The sequence below is a fragment of the Podarcis muralis genome, chromosome 5 (genome assembly GCF_964188315.1).
Source record: "Podarcis muralis chromosome 5, rPodMur119.hap1.1, whole genome shotgun sequence".
Lineage (NCBI taxonomy): Eukaryota > Metazoa > Chordata > Lepidosauria > Squamata > Lacertidae > Podarcis > Podarcis muralis.
The window spans coordinates 60131745-60148210 of record NC_135659.1 but is presented as its reverse complement, the minus strand read 5'-3'; the positions used below and the strand labels follow the sequence as shown (position 1 = coordinate 60148210).

Sequence of the window (16466 nt, the reverse complement as noted above, 5' to 3'; positions counted from 1 at the left end):
TTCTGCACACCCACCCATGCCCACCTCTCTGTGGCAGATTTGAGAAGTTTCTAAGAGAGAATCTAGTACAGAGAAGCGGCACGGGGGGGGGGGGAGCTGGAAGAAGAGGCGAGGGAGGCAAGTAGTCCTCCTCCCCAGTCCCAGCTGCTGTGCTTACCTTCCCAGGGGCTGCCACTACTTCTCGTGGGTAGGCAGAGCAAGCTTGTCCGCTCCACTCTCTGACCCACAAGAGCACCAGGGCGGCGGAGAAGGAGGGAAGATAAGTGGCGCAAAAGGGCTGGCTCCGGAGAGGGAGTGCTTAAAATGGTGCTCAGCCAGCTCAGCCCAGCCCCCTTCCTCCTCTAGGCAGGCCGGGGAGAAGCCAGGAGGAGGGAGGGAGAGGCACCACTTGTGGGGGAATGGAATGGCGCAGGGGGGAAAATGGTGTAGCCCGAACAAACAGAATCCTCACGCCAATCCACGGACCGGATCCTGAAGGCAATTGGACCTGATCTGGCTCGCGGGCCAGTGAGGGGTTGCTGAGAAAATTTTAAAAAAGGGATGCAGAAAAGGGAGGCATGGGGAAGTCGGCGAAACAAGCTTAAGAAAAGGAGGTTATGAAATTATACGTGTTTATATGTTGTTTGTTTGTTGGTGTATTGTGAATTGTATTGTGTTTATCTTATGTTGGAAAATCAATAAAAATTTCTATTAAAAAAAAAAAGATCTGGCTCGCGGGCCTTAGTTTGACGACCCCTGATCTAGTACATCTGGAGGTGGGCTAAAAAGCTTTTGAAATGGACATGTAAGCAAGATGAAGGTGTGGCTTTTGATTTGGCAGTGTCTTCTGATTCAGGGGGCCTGGCTAGCAAAGAAATGGGATTGCATTTCGAACAGTACTAGGAATGTGGGCATCTGCATAATGCCAGGCCACAAATCTAGAGGTTTTCCTAAACTTTGAAAAACCTGTCGGCCACACTGTTGCACTGTCATAGGAAGTGGCCTTATACAGAGTCAGATCATTGGTCTACTCAACTTGGTATTGTGCATCTTGCTGGCCGGAGCTGATGGGAATTGTTGAAAACAACTGGAGGGCAGCAGGTTGGCCAAAGTGGGCTACTTGAACAGTTACAGAGTCTCAGGTAGAAGTATTTCCAGTTACCTGGTACTGAATCCTTTAAACTGGCAATGCAGCGTTTGCACTTGCATACAATCGATGTGCTGTACCACTGAGTTTCCATTGCTCCCTGAAAGTTTACAGGGGATAATCTGCGGCCTCCGTTCATATAAGGATCTTGACATCTGCAGACTACTGTGCACAAGCTCTAAAGGGATTGCTCATGTCTCATATCATTGACTGTCCACTATATGGGCACCTTGAAGCAGTACAGCAAATGGCTTCCAACTTCCAGCTCTTGGCCATTGGCCCACCCCACTTTCTTTCTTGTGTCCTGTTTTCCCTGTTAGGTTGTTTCTGTAACTCACTCATTACAGAGGGCAAATCCAGGTCTGCCAACGACTCTGCCAAATCTGACTCCCCAACCAAGGCGTACAAGGCTTGCGTTTGTTGCATTCACATTTTTAATTTTGGAGTTGGGCCCTTGTACACTTAAACTATATTGGGAGGCACTGTTGCTGCAACTGCCTGTGACACATAGAATTGTAGAGTTGGAAGGGACTCTGAGGATCATCTACTCCCATACAGAGATTGAACCTACAACCTTGGTGTTATCAGCACCATGCTAACCGACTGATCTATCACATGATCTGCTATGGAGAGGCATATCTGAGCAATGAATTACCATTACTGTATCTGTATTTCAGGGACGCGGGTGGCGCTGTGGGTAAAAGCCTCAGCGCCTAGGGCTTGCCGATCGAAAGGTCGGCGGTTCGAATCCCCGCGGTGGGGTGCGCTCCCGTTGCTCGGTCCCAGCGCCTGCCAACCTAGCAGTTTGAAAGCACCCCCGGGTGCAAGTAGATAAATAGGGACCGCTTACTGGCGGGAAGGTAAACGGCGTTTCCGTGTGCTGCGCTGGCTCGCCAGATGCAGCTTGTCACGCTGGCCACGTGACCCGGAAGTGTCTCCGGACAGCGCTGGCCCCCGGCCTCTTGAGTGAGATGGGCGCACAACCCTAGAGTCTGTCAAGACTGGCCCGTACGGGCAGGGGTACCTTTACCTTTACCTTTATCTGTATTTCAACTATACCAAGTGTGATTGGCAAATTGACAAACTCTACTCCAAGGTTTGTTTGTGTTTATTGTTCTTCTGCTGGAAAACCAATAAAACACATTTTAAAAAACAACAGTAGCAGCAACTTGGGAGAATCCCTAAAGAGGTTTCCTGCAAAAGATCCGCAGTCACAAGGGCAGCAGCTCTAATTTGTTTTGCTTTGGAAGGACCTTCAAAGTCTTGTCTGTTCCTTTGTAGCTCTGTTCAACAGGCTGTAAACAAAGATACTAGCCCAAACCAGACACTGCGGTTGCTTGTAATATGCTTTCCCCCTCCATGAGAAGTGTGGTGTTGCACTTTGCTATCATACCACATTGACGGGTACCATAACTGGGAATGCAGTTAAGCATAAGTTGAAAGAATTTGAATAAGTTGTACTAATGCACACACACATGCACAAATACAAATTTCTTTGTTAACCTTTGGCATACTTCTTCCCAGCTTCAGCATCAAATAACTAGATTTTTATTCTAAGCAATGAAGCTGCTTAGTTACTGAGAGTGTGCTAAGGCATCAATATTACCTATTCAACTTGCCTCGTGCACTCTGGGTCAACAAACACTCTGAGATTTAAGATATGTTCCCGCCTGCCCAGTGATCACTTGGAGCCCTGCTCAGTCTTTCCTAACTAAATTTTCTGAGTGTTCTATAGATGTTTCCTGGCCATCTTCAATTTCACAACAACGTAGATTGGAAACATTTTTAGGTTGAAATTTGGATTCTCAGGAAACAAGTCATATTCTAGATATAATATTGAATGGAATGCATATACAGTGGTACCTCGGGTTAAGTACTTAATTTGTTCTGGAGGTCTGTTCTTAACCTGAAACTGTTCTTAACCTGAAGCACCACTTTAGCTAATGGGGCCTCCTGCTGCTGCCGCACCGCTGCTGCACGATTTCTGTTCTCATCCTGAAGCAAAGTTCTTAACCTGAAGCACTATTTCTGGGTTAGCAGAGTCTGTAACCTGAAGCGTATGTAACCTGAAGCATATGTAACCCGAGGTACCACTGTACCTTTGAGATCACTCAAATGTCAGGCAGTTTTAAAAGAAATAAAATACAAAAGACTGGTAATCTTGTGCCCATTCTTTGGAGAATGGGGTCTTCTCAGAAAAGGGGCATCCCTTGCCTTTTCTGTGAAAGACAGATCTGTGAAATGCTGTAAAACAGAAGACAAGCCCAGTGCCATCCTTTAAAAGAAGCACATCACACCAGTTCATTTCTTGGCTCAAGGCAAGCAGGTCTAGAAGATGTCAGGGGGGTAATAATACTGTTAATTTGTAAGGAAGCAAAAAGTGTTTGTCTTGGCTCTTCATTTTTTAAGGATTGAATCTGCCTTCTTTATTAATAGTATCCCATGAGAGTTTCCAGCTGGAATATCCAGCAGGATCCTTATCTAACTCACTTCAATTGGAAGGGAAATGAGTCTTATTAGCGAGGGAAGAACAGACAACAATGAGAGAAGTCCTTAAAAAGAAAAGTCTTCTGGACTCTCATCTTATTTACCAACAAAGGCCTGTGGCTGGCTGTTCTCCGAGATTGTAGGTACAATTTTATATACTGTTTAATTTCAATCATTTCTAAGCTGTGTGCAATCATCTCTAGGTGGAGCAAGGTAAAATACTTCTTTAGTTTCTGGGTCGTTTTGCATGATGCTTGTAGAAGCTGCAACTCTTCCTATAGGGAGACCTACCACAGAGAACAGGAGTCAGTTGGCACCCAGGAGCAGCTGGCAACTTGCCACAGCTTTATCAAGCAGATAAGCACAGAGGTAGAATGCTAGGCCTATGCAGGGAGAGTCATCAGATAAACCCGTAATAAGAGGCTGCTGCAATTGAAGGCTGAAGGGCAGCCAAAAAGCCACCACACTGGCCTTTCATGTGGTTTCTCATTTGCCTTTGATCCTCCTCGGTTGCCCACACATACACAATGCTTACTCCCTTCCTCAGGACTCAAATCTCTGTTCTCTTAGAGCAGATATTTCTCCCACCACATACTGTCAGATTGGGCTGCAGTTTTTGTCTTCCTTGTGTTTCTCAGGAGATGCATGAATGAAATCCGTTCCTTTCCATCTGGTGCCTGTACTGATTGGCAGTGGCCATGTGAGGTCTCGGGCCTGAACCGGAGGTGCCCAAGGACTGAACTTGGGACTATGCGCATACAAACCATATACTCTGCTACTTCAAAGGTGGAGATTTGGTACCGATTTGCATGTGTAGAAATTTAGAATCATAGAATTGTACAGCTGGAAGGAACCCCAAGGGTCATCTAGTCATCTAGTCCAACCGCCTGCACAGGCAGGAAAAAAGGCAATTCTTCCGATATTCCAGCTTCAAGCCATAAAGGGCTTTAAAGGTCAAATCCAGCACTAATAGTTGTTGTGGTTTGTTACTTTATTTATAGCCCATGCTGGGTGGCTTACAATGAGAGGTGGAGGCTCACTGCTAATATAGGCACAAGTAGCTTTGCTGATAACATGTCAGAAAGTGTGCTTTTTAGTGACATGGTAACTCTATGCATGTTAGAAAATAACTGGGAATTATCTCTTTGGACATGCACCTATATAGGCCTGGGTTGAAGAGCTGCAGATGCATCTATGGCTGTTCCTGATCCAGATGGTGCACCTTACTTGAGTCGGTGTTAATCTGCCTACTGAAAGTTTGCAGGGACAGGGAACCCTCCTTATCACTGGCATAGATGACATTCCAAGATGAGCCGGGAAGATGAGCAGCTATTGTTGCTGGCATTTGTCTGTCTCAGGAGACAATGGAGGAGTGCGACTTTGGGGGTGAAGTCAAACTGTGGGAAGGTTGCAGCCCTGACTGTGTCTGTAGAGACATGTTTTGTTGCAGGTGGGGCAGATGAAGGTGTCCAGATGTAATGCTGCAGATGCGCCATAGTGTTTATTTTCTCTGTACTCCTCCTTGGTCACTGCTACGGATGCACAACCTGACTGTCTGGCCCCAGGCGTTGCAGTCACCCACAAGGAGAAGATGCAGTGAGTTACCTATCTTCCATTTAGCATCTTTCATTTAGCATTTGCTCTGTAAGCTTCCGTTTATTAGAAGAAGAGTTGGAGTAGAAAAGGGTGAGTTAACTCATAGCAGACATGTGTGTCATGCCTCTTCCTCGCTAGGAGCCATAGGAGCACAAAGGGGACCTAATGCATAGAACACAAACATGTTGTGCGGATGCCTTCCAAAGCAACTACTCTATTCCGAACTTAAAAATGGAAAGCGTAATGCTGGTGTCTCAAGGCTTGTCTCAAGGCATTTTTTTTAAAAATGTAGTATAAACACCAGCAATTGGGAAACACTTGCCTGTGAGTGCTCCAGTTGGAGAACAGCCTTTACCAAAGGTGTCATGGGCTTTGAAAACACTTGAACTCAGGACGCAAGGGAGAAACGTGCTAGGAGGAAGGCGTGCTTGGCAAATCCACACCGTGATCAACTCTCGCCTGGAAACCAGTGTCCCCACTGTGAAAGCACGTGTGGATCCAGAATTGGCCGCCACAGTCACTTACGGACTCATTGTTAAAACTGTGTTTATGGAAGACAATCTTACTCGGCTACAAATGATTGCCAAAGAAGAAGAAGAGGAGCCAATAAAACATTTGAGGGGGCTGGGGCACACACACTCCCAAAGTTGACGAGCATTGCCATTCAAATGGTGTGCATGCACCATGTCTTGTGATCGATTATGTAGGGTGGTGCTTACCTGCCCCTCCCCATGTTAATCATGTTGGCACCCCTGCAAGGAACAAACAGAGCTGCCTTATACCACGTCAGACCATTGGTTTGTCTATCTCACAATTATCTTCCACTGACTGCCAGCAGCTCTCCATGCTTTCAGACAATGAGGTTTCCCCAGCCTTACCTGGAGATTCCAAGGATTGAACCTGTTACCTTTTGCATGCAAAGGATGTGCCTTACCACTGGGCTACAGCCCCCACTCTGTTTCCAGCTCTGTTTGTTTCAGCATTCACATATGTTCAGAACTCAGGCACACCCAGTAACAGCTCTCTCTTCACATGCTCTTTTGGAGAGGGCAACACGAGTGAAGCAGTCAGGGTTAGGCTCAGCAGACCCTCTGCAGCGACAAAAGCACAAGAGCAGAATGCTGCCGAATCATCAGGACAGAAGCTGTTAAGCAGGAAGTGCTGTGTCTTGCCTTCCTTTGTCTTTCCTTTTGCAGATGGTGCTCACATGCACATCGTGGCTCACGGGATTTCTTCTCTCAGTCCTACTGATTACTGCAGTGACTTTGATTAAGCCTCTTTCTGCTGTTCTAGTGACATCCAGTAGCTGTTAGGAGAAATGGCTGCAGCTTCATGGGTGGATTTGAGCATGGGAAATAGCTGGTTCTAGGAGTTAAGGGCTGATTTGTGTACAGCCTTAAAAGGGGGGGGGAGAACCTAATGCAAGCACAATAGCTTTCTGCATTTAAGGTGCAGCCCAGATGATCAGGACTGGGATAAGGATCTGTGTTCAAATCCTAGCTAAGTCATGGAGCTTCTGGGGTCACTGTGCTCGACCCAGTTGCTTTCTTTCAGCTTAACGTAACACAGGGTTGTGATGAAGGAAATTACCTTATTTCATTTCTCTCTTCAGCCCAATATTGCCTCTGCTGATTTCCAGGTCTTATTAAAACTGGGAGACAGTGGTTTACTACAGCCCAAGGTTGCAAATCATGGTTTGATTGTGGTTGAAAACTGCTAGGATTGTGGCTGGAGCTTAAATGTTTGGATATAACAGGTAAGTATGGCTTAGCAAGTCTTGGAAGTATTGCATTAAGTCAAGAGATCGGGGGTGAGGAGCCACAACCAACAACCATGGATATTATGGAATGAAGATTATTACATCTGAACTGATTCTAAAAGTGGTATCTGCAGATATTGTATGTCTTATTAACTGGTTTTCACAGCAGAGTTGTAATAGTAGTAGCTGTAAATTTTTACCCTCCAATAAAAATGTTTGATGAAGATGTGTGCAGCGAGGTTGATTATTATAAAGTATTCATAATACAGAGTTACAATGGTACCTAAACTTAAATGGTGCATGAACAATGGTACTTAAACCCAAGAGAGAGGGATGAAGGATTGAATGGGCCTCATAGGCACAACTCCCTTTTTAAGTATCCAACACGGGGCTGGAACATAATGGACAGGATATGCTCTTATTGAAATCATTTCTTGCCTCTGCTGTGCCCATTTTCTACACAAACAACATTTTTGGTTCACAATGATTTGGCATCTCTCAGTAAAATCAGATTGTCCTGTGGGTGGAAGCAACCTGCCAAGAGTTGCTTGCAAGTTGCCACTATTGGGAGGGAAAATGCACTCAGGAAAACATCACCCTGTACTAATTTTTCTTCTTTGGTGCTTTTCACTTGAATACTTGCTGCTGCTGTTTATCTTCTTGCTGTTGCTGCTTATTTAACCCTAAGCAGGTTCTTAAAACCTATCAGTTTTACTGCTTTGAAATTGGCATGCGATTGCACAACTTTGCTGTTAGTATCATAATATTTGCTGCTGGTGTGACTACCTTAGGTCAGGCTGCAACACAGTCATGAGTTCTGAGCCCAGCCCACCAGCTGAAGATCAGTGGTTTAGAGCGGAGGGGAGGAAACCTGTCCAGAAGTTGCTGACTTACATCTCCCGTAATCCCTGGCCACTGGCCAAGCCGAATGGGCAGATGGAGTCCCACAATATATGGAGGGCCACAGGTTCCCCACCCCTGGCCTACAGCAACCCATTTGATAGTCTCTGAAGATGTGAGGTTTGGTATTGGTCGGACATTGAGAAGCGAATAATTCCAAACCCATTGTATCATGGACTCCTGACTGACTTTTATAGAGAGAGGGTTCCTGATCTCACGCTTCCTTGCTGACCAGGCCATGTAGTTTATTGAGGACATCGGAACACTTTGTATCTGGCTTTGCCATGTTTCTCACTAGTTTTATTATCTGTTGCTATTATTTTGCGCCACATTGCTTGTTGTGGTGAATCATGAGCTGCTAGTCTGTGGCTGTTTTGCTGCCTAAGAATAGTGTTAAAATCATGTTGAGTGCTTCCATGCAAATTGCAGCAAGCTGCTTTGATCAGCCAGAGTATTATTAATTAAGGGCCTGGAGCACCACAGATTGATGGGATGCAGTGAGGAGACGAAGGAGGTTGCTGTCTCACTGATGCCAGTAAAAATAGGGCACCTCTTCAAATCCCCTGCTGGGTTTCCAGTGAAGTGCTTTAAAGTTGTGCTTCAACATATTTGCCTTGGTGTAAAGTAGGAAGAACGCCAGCAGATCCTCATGGAATAATACTTTTTCTCACTTTCAGACACATTCATTTATGTATTCTTTATTGCAGTTTTAACATGCCTTTTCTCCAGAGACTTACAATCCCCTCCACTTTGCCCTGATGACAGTGTGCAGGATTAGCCCAAGACAGCTTGCTGCCTCTTGTAAACATTGCGTTGTGCCTCTCACTGTCCCATTTCACATTCAGAAGCCAGCTGAGCTGGCATGGCAGTTGCATCTTACTTCAGCTCTAGTGATGAGAGGACAGCGCAGCTCTGTCCTCGCCACCACTTCCTGCTCTCCAGCTTCTGCTGCTGAGGCAGCTGCTCACTCTGTCTGATGGTAGGACTGGTCCTAGGTAACTGAAGTTAAGAGACGCTTCCTGGTCACTTTGTTTGATTTCTGCAAGGAAGCACTTGACATAAAGATCTTTATTTTATTTTTTAATGGAAGTGATCTCTCTGATACATAGTTCTGATTATAGACATTCAGAAGCAGGTTATGGAGTGGAGTGCCTTTGGAAAAGTTATGTTGACCTGCTTTGTTTGCTAGCATCAATTCACAACCATACCCTTCTTTTTAGTGACGGAGCTAAATTAAACAGCAAAAAGCAATTGCAAGGTTGTTGTTTTTTAGCTCCTAGCAGATCCACAGCATAATCCAGTCAAGGAATAGAATAGTGTGGTGAAGTGGTTAGAGTGGTGGATTGGGATCTGGGAGGTCCAGGTACAAATCCACATGCAGACATGAAGCTCACTGAGTATTCTTGGGAAGTCACTATCTCCTGGAACAGGGGCAACCTTCTGAATGTTGCTGGACTACAGCTCCCTGACCACTGGCCATGTCGACTAGGGCTGATGGGAGTTCAAGAGCATCTGGAGGCCAACACATTGGCTACACCTATCTCAGACTGACCTACTTCACAGGATTGTTGCGAAGATTAAAATAGTAGGATCTAACCTTTGAATTTGTTTGTCAGCCTGAGGTAGATGAGATTAAAGTTGCTAATGACCCACTGTTGTGGTCTATATAAACACAGAGCCAAGCTTGCTCCATTGTACCGTGGTACCTCGAGTTACAAATGCCTCGGGTTACAAGCGCTTCAGGTTACAAACTCCGCTAACCTGGAAGAGTTACCTCGAGTTGAGAACTTTGTCCCAGGATGAGAACCGAAATCATGTGCCGGCGGCGCAGCAACAGCAAGAGGCCCCATTGGCGAAAGCACGCCTCTAGTTAAGAACCGTTTCAGGTTAAGAACGGACCTCTGGAACGAATTAAGTTCGTAACTAGAGGTACCATTGTATTGCAAAACTGCTGGGCAGGCCCCCTTTTATAGGAATATAGAGCCTTTGCAGTGCTGCATGAACCTCCTGAGGCTGTTCTGCTCTTTGTGATCTTTTCCTGCACCCAAGACAGAGATTATTCTTCCTCTGAGCAGCCTTATGTGGCCTAGCCGGAGCAGATCTCAGGACCTCTACTTCAGGAAGTGGAATTCCAGGGTAGGTGATCAGCTGGCTGAGTGAGATCTGGCCGCCACTGAGAAATCTGTGGTCGCTGTGGTTTGCATGGTTTGGGGCTGGGGCCAATAAGACAAGTGGTGTGTTTATTTGGTTTTTCTCCTCTTCTTGCTACACTTGAGTCATGAGAGGAAGAGAATCAAAAGGACTATGTTGTGCATGTCCCAACAGCTCATTGTGTGATCTGCTCTTTTCAGGTAGCAGGCTGCTTTGACCTAAAGGTTATGTGTAGTCCAGTCACTTGCATATTTACTTAGAAGTAATTAAAATTGAGTTCAGTAGGGCTATGTGAAATAGATTGCCAAAAGAGGACAAAAGTGGACACGGATTTGAATGAAATTTGCCTAGGGTAATTTATTTGTATGGATAAAAATTCAGAAATAATTACTGTACTTTAAAATATCTTGCCATGGCGAGGAAGACTGTGACCAGGTGACCTCTGCATTTGTTCAGTCTCTGCTCTCTAGGTGCTAACTGTTGATGGATAATAGTCTTCTGCTATCACTTCTTTATCCTCCTTAAACCAGATTTGGATCTGTCTGAACTGTAGTGTCCTGTGGGCTTTCACTGTCTGAGAACATCTTGCAACAGCTATGGCTAATTCAAGGAACAACAGCTTCAGTTATCCTATTTACTGGTGCACAATACTTCAACACTCAGCAGGGCAGCTAGGACTTGCTAGGCAGGTGAGACTAAGGTTCCCACTGAACTATGGAGGGAACCACATTGAGAAAGGGAAGGGGAGTTTCTAGGACAAGCCACACTCGCTATGCAGATGGCCCTTCAAGTGTAGGATGTCTTCAAATAGAGGACTGCCCTGTGTCCTCTGTGAGGTAGGACAAATGGCCTACCTCGCAGTAGGGTTTACTCCCAAGTAAGTATGTCTTTACTTACAGCATCCAAGCGTGTCAAGAATATAATGGAAAACGAATGGAGTGTAACAGCAGGCATACTGCATACTCAGGAATCCCTTTAAGATCCAAATACTGGAGTTTTAGCTGATTTAAGCCCTGCAGATGTGGCATGGCATGCATCTCCTTTGCCATCAAGCTCTCCCCTTTCCCATTCTTCTGTCAATCTTTAACTTCTTCTCTTGCCTCCAAACATCGCTGCATTGTTCAATTACGGAAGAGGCGCTATACTTTTTGCATAGTATCAGGCTCTAAATGAGTCACATCATCGGTAGAATATGGTCTAAAGAAAATGAGGGCGTTCTTGACAATATGAGGAAATTGACCAGAAGGCTTCTGGGCTTCCTTATCCTCGATAGAAAACAACTACAGTGGTACCTCGGGTTACATACACTTCAGGTTACAGACTCCGCTAACCCAGAAATAGTGCTTCAGGTTAAGAACTTTGCTTCAGGATGAGAACAGAAATCGTGTTCTGGCGGTGCGGTAGCAGCGGGAGGCCCCATTAGCAAAAGTGGTACTTCAGGTTAAGAACAGTTTCAGGTTAAGTACGAACCTCCGGAATAAATTAAGTACTTAACCTGAGGTACCACTGTATCTTATTCTGGTCTCATCACTAATCCCACAGTTGGCTTCAAGAAAGTCATGTGAATGCCCTGAAGTAAATTTCAAGGTAAACTTCAGTCAGGGCTTTTTTTCAGGCGGAACTTTCTGGAACTCAGTTCCCGCACCTCTCAGGTGGGTGCCATTGTCATTATGAGAGAACGAGGGGGCGTTCATGGTGAGTTCAGGCACCTATTTCTCTAGAAAATAGTTAATTTAGTTACTCTTGTTGAGTGCACCTCATATACTTTTCATCAGAAACTGGCAGAAGACATGTCCTCCTGAGGGGCAGATAAGCACTAAGAGACCCAGCTTCACTTGAGGACTGCCGTCCTCCCCAAAGTGCATGTCAACCAAAACTCTCACTAAAGCTGATAATTGTTCATGAGAACTGGCCTGTTTACACTTCCTTTTGGTTTCTTCACTTGTAGGTGACTGGTGGCACAGCATGACTTTCTTCCTAAGCCCTGAACTGAGCACCCAGTAGTCACTGGATTCAGTGGCTTCCCCCCTGCCACCCTTACAAGAGATGTCTGGAACTAGAGGCAATGGAGAGCACTGGAAGTCCTTGGAGTCCGTGGGGATCAGCCACAAGGAGCTGGCTCTTGCGGAAGCCCTGCAGATGGAGTATGATGCATTGTCCCGCCTGAGGCAGGATAAGGAGGAGAGCCAGGCGAAGCAGAATACTGACCAACCTCTCATTTCCTGGGATGATCCAATTCTGGATTACAACAAGCCTGCTGTAAGGAATGACTGCCACAATATCAAGGTCATGAGAGGCCTCTCTGGCTCAGACTCTACCCTGAACTACAATGCCCTCTCTGGCCAGGAGGTTTCGAGAGCTTTTGGGACCAACAACTCTACCTCATCCAGTCTGCTGCCTGAGCCAGAGAGCCAGCCTTGGTTGAAGGGACCTCTCTCCAGCGACTACTTGTACATCTTCGACAGCACGGGGGGTGACTTCCTCACTGACCCCCCCAATAGTACACCCCACCAGAACAGCAGTAGCGGCAGCTCCCCTAAGAAGCTTTCTCCTCCCCCGTTGCCCCCTCGCATTGCCATCTGGAATGCCTCTGAAGTGAACCAAGCTTCCTTGAAAGGCTCCCAACCCAATGATATCAACATGTTCTCCTCAACCCACGAGAGGGCTGATGGAAAATTGCTAGGCCGTAGAATCTCGGAAGAGGACCCATACAGCACAGTGGACTACGATGGCATCAACGACGCCATCACCCGGCTCAACCTCAAGTCCACTTATGACACCGACCTTCTGAGGGATGCCCCGTGGAGCTGGAAGGAAGGCAGAAGCATTTTTGAGAAAGAAAGCAGTGGGAAGCCGGTTGCTCGCAGCAAGACTATGCCTCCTCAGGTACCTCCCAGGACCTACGTCTCCAGGTCTGGTGGACGGAAGAATTCTGGACCCAACAAGAACCGGAGGATATCAGCAGATCCGGTAAGGCCATTTTTATGAAAGCGGAATGATGTATGCCTAAGGAGCCTGAGTGGTGTGGCAGAGGGATACACATAATGTTCCCTGCCTTTGTTTTCAGATGCAGTGTGTATCATTACAGGAGTCAAATTATTTGATACCTTTCCTAGCATTCACCAAAACCAAACTCTTAGTCCTTAGTAGAAGTTTTTTATTCCTCCAAAGATTATTTGTAGCTACATCTCAGAAAATGTGGCATCTCAATGGATATACCGTATTTTTCGCCCTATAGGACGCACTTTTTCCCCTCCAAAAATGAAGGGGAAATGTGTGTGCGTCCTATGGGGTGAATGCAGGCTTTCGCTGAAGCCTGGAGACCGAGAGGGGTCGGTGCGCACCGACCCCTCTTGCTCTCCAGGCTTCAGGAAGCTCTGCGCAGCCCTCGGGAGCCCGACATGAAGTTGCGCTGGGCTCCCGACGGCTGCGCGGAGCTGCCTGCAGCCCCGGGCTTCGCGCCTGGAGGGAAAATAAAAATATTTTTCTTTATTTCCCCCCAAAAAAACCTAGGTGCGCCCTATGGGGTGAAAAATACGGTAACTGTTTTCTATGCTAAATTAAGCCATCAGAAAATGGTTAGGGAATGCCTGCCATAAGGCTACCTACTCTGCTTTCCCCTCTCCTTTCCCCCACACATATTATGATACAGTTGTTGAAGGATATCATGGAAGCTTTTGTACGTACAACTATAGGTGCAAAGGCCACCACCCAAGGATGTATGTGTCCTTCAGTGTGGACATTTGGGTGGAGGGTCAACTGAAATGTTGTTTAAGCCCAACTAAGTACAACCAAGTGTTATAAAAGGAATCAAAAAGGGACAGAGACAAAGTTTGCATGTTTTGAGTGATGGTTTGTGAATCTATCCATGGTACAGTGAAAATCTGCTTTTGATTTCTAAGCATTTGAATTTGACAGCATTAGAAATGTATGGATCCTTATTAAAATATCACGCGCAAGGGTCTTTAATATTGCTGTGGGATGCTTAAAATGTTTCTGTCCACCAACAGCAGCTCTTTTTTGTGGGGGGCAAGGGGTTAATTCTTGCTGTGTGTGTGCTACACTTCCGATTCTGATCGCCCCCGACTGCTTCCTTTTTTAAAAGAGCAACAACCTCAAGCCCTCCCAAACAAACATAGTTTGGTTGCTTAGATTTCAAGTCCCTGTGCAGCTGTATCCTGTGTGGCTCATAGGTATGCAGTTTCACAGTAATCCAGTCCCACCAGTCCTCATGCTCCTGGTTCTCTACCCTTAGTATCCTCTTAACATATGGAAACAACAGATCACTGCTCCATTTCCCCAGTTTATGAAGACAGGACCTTGGAGGACAGCTATTGCTTCATCAGTGCGGCAGCTCAGACTGGGAGCTTACATAGGAGCTGGAGGCTCCACCCCTTCCTGGCTCTCTGCCAGGCCCCGATTCAAGCAGTTGCTTCCATATGTTTCTGAGTCTTTGAGTAGCTTTAAAGGTAAAGGTAAAGGTACCCCTGCCTGTACGGGCCAGTCTTGACAGACTCTGGGGTTGTGCGCCCATCTCACTCAAGAGGCCGGGGGCCAGCGCTGTCCGGAGACACTTCCGGGTCACGTGGCCAGCGTGACAAAGCTGCATCTGGCGAGCCAGCGCAGCACACAGAAACGCTGTTTACCTTCCCGCCAGTAAGCGGTCCCTATTTATCTACTTGCACCCGGGGGTGCTTTCGAACTGCTAGGTTGGCAGGCGCTGGGACCAAGCAACGGGAGCGCACCCCGCCGCAGGGATTCGAACCGCCGACCTTTCGATCGGCAAGCCCTAGGCGCTGAGGCTTTTACCCACAGCGCCACCCGCGTCCCATGAGTAGCTTTAGGTATATCTAGTTGGACACTTCAGCAGCAGTTGGTACTGAAGGTCCTGCTTTTCTAAGCCATTTCTTCTGTTTATAGGAAGTAGGGGTGCTCTGGGAGACAGAAGGAAACCTAGTCAGTCTGTGAGTTTTGTTTTTTCTCCATTTCTCATTTTTCCAATCTTAAGGTCAGTTTGCACCAGTTTGCATTTTTTAAAGTCCTCGTGAAAATATGCTGTTGTGCTAGTAGGCTCTTGACCTGCCATGCAAACTTTTGCAAGCAATTTCCCCTAATATAATTCATTTTATACTATTTTTAGTAATATGTGTGCTTTTATGCATACACCCTCTAACATACACTGACTTTTCAGGATCCCTGGCAGCATGGAGATCTGCTCCCCTTTCTCCTCCTCTAGGAAGACCATGGGTTGCACTCATCACCCAGTCCCACAATGTTAGGTCTCTTCTCTGTGGGGGAACCATTCCCCGTTTCTCCATTTTACACGAAAATACTGAACTGAAAGGCAAAGGTCTTGTGGAAGTGCACAGAAACAGCTGCCTAGGATGCTTCTGGAATAACAGATTCTGAACTTGTTTCCTGTTCCTCATCCTGACTTAAATGTCACCATGGGAATTCATTGTCCCACTTGTATGTTGCCTCTACTGAAGCTTGCTGGCACACATCAGCTGCCTTGAAAGGGCTGTCTACATCTGTTGTGCTATTTATATGATCCACACAACAGCAGTCAAAGGGAAAGGCAGCGTCCAGTAAAAACTTTTTCCAAAAGACGTGAGTCCATCCTGGCTGTTAGAGCTCCTGTTTCCCAGAAGCTACAGCTTCTGAAATGTCACATGGTCCTCAGGCCAATTGTTTCCTGTTAGTAAGCAAGGAATGGATAGAGTATTTGCATCTTCACTTACCTTCCCAAACCTTTTTTTAAGGATCCTAAGAAGAATCGCATAGCAATAATTTTATAGAAGAAATCCTTTGCTGTAAAAGATTCTTGGAAACAGGGGATATCCATGGGGATATCCTCTCCTCGCTGCTTCTGGGATTGTGAATGGGTCTAAGGCGTATTTTTAGACATAGGAGTAGATGACAAATACCTCTGGCATCTGAAGGATATAAATACAAGCAAGCTCTCCACCGTCACTAAACTTCATGGGACCAACTCTCCCTGTACGCTCAGTGAAAAATGTTGTCAGAAGCTGCTGGCAGAGCTTATGTAAGTCGTTCTCTGCTTTTGCTGTGCAAGAAACTAATTATAAAGGAGCATTAAAATTGTCTTTAGTGTCTGTTGTGTTCTGTCCTTTTCTCTCTCTTTTTTTCTCCCTCTCTCCCCGTTCCTCTAACTATTTGGTGGGTTAATTGCTCTGACAGTGGGACCTTTGTTTGCTTTGAAGGAGTGAATTGAGGCTCTGAGACCATGCGTGCACTCTGGCCTGGCACTCAGAGTGTTTCAGTCCTTGCTCCTTATCCTACTGTAACATTTGGGAAGGAGGCACTGGAAACAAAAAGACATGTTTTTGAGAATTCTCCCTCTTCTAAAAATAAAAACTTAACAACAACCACCTCGCCTGTGTGATGACAATGATGATTTTTTAAAATTTTAAATGGTATCTGCTT

General features: G+C 46.1%; 1 protein-coding gene across 3 annotated transcripts in view; it reads left to right on the top strand.

The window, feature by feature from the left end:
- PIK3C2B (phosphatidylinositol-4-phosphate 3-kinase catalytic subunit type 2 beta) overlaps positions 1-16466 on the top strand; it is a 90618-nt gene that overhangs the window by 14118 nt on the left and 60034 nt on the right. For 2 of the 3 annotated variants that reach the window (XM_028734220.2, XM_028734221.2), the window contains exon 2: positions 11968-12989. In XM_028734220.2, coding sequence (XP_028590053.2) covers positions 12066-12989 — 924 coding nt within the window. In that variant the 5' untranslated portion in view covers positions 11968-12065. Of the gene's footprint in view, positions 1-11967; positions 12990-15889; positions 16066-16466 lie in introns of those variants that run through there. The other variant, XM_028734222.2, reaches the window with a different exon arrangement.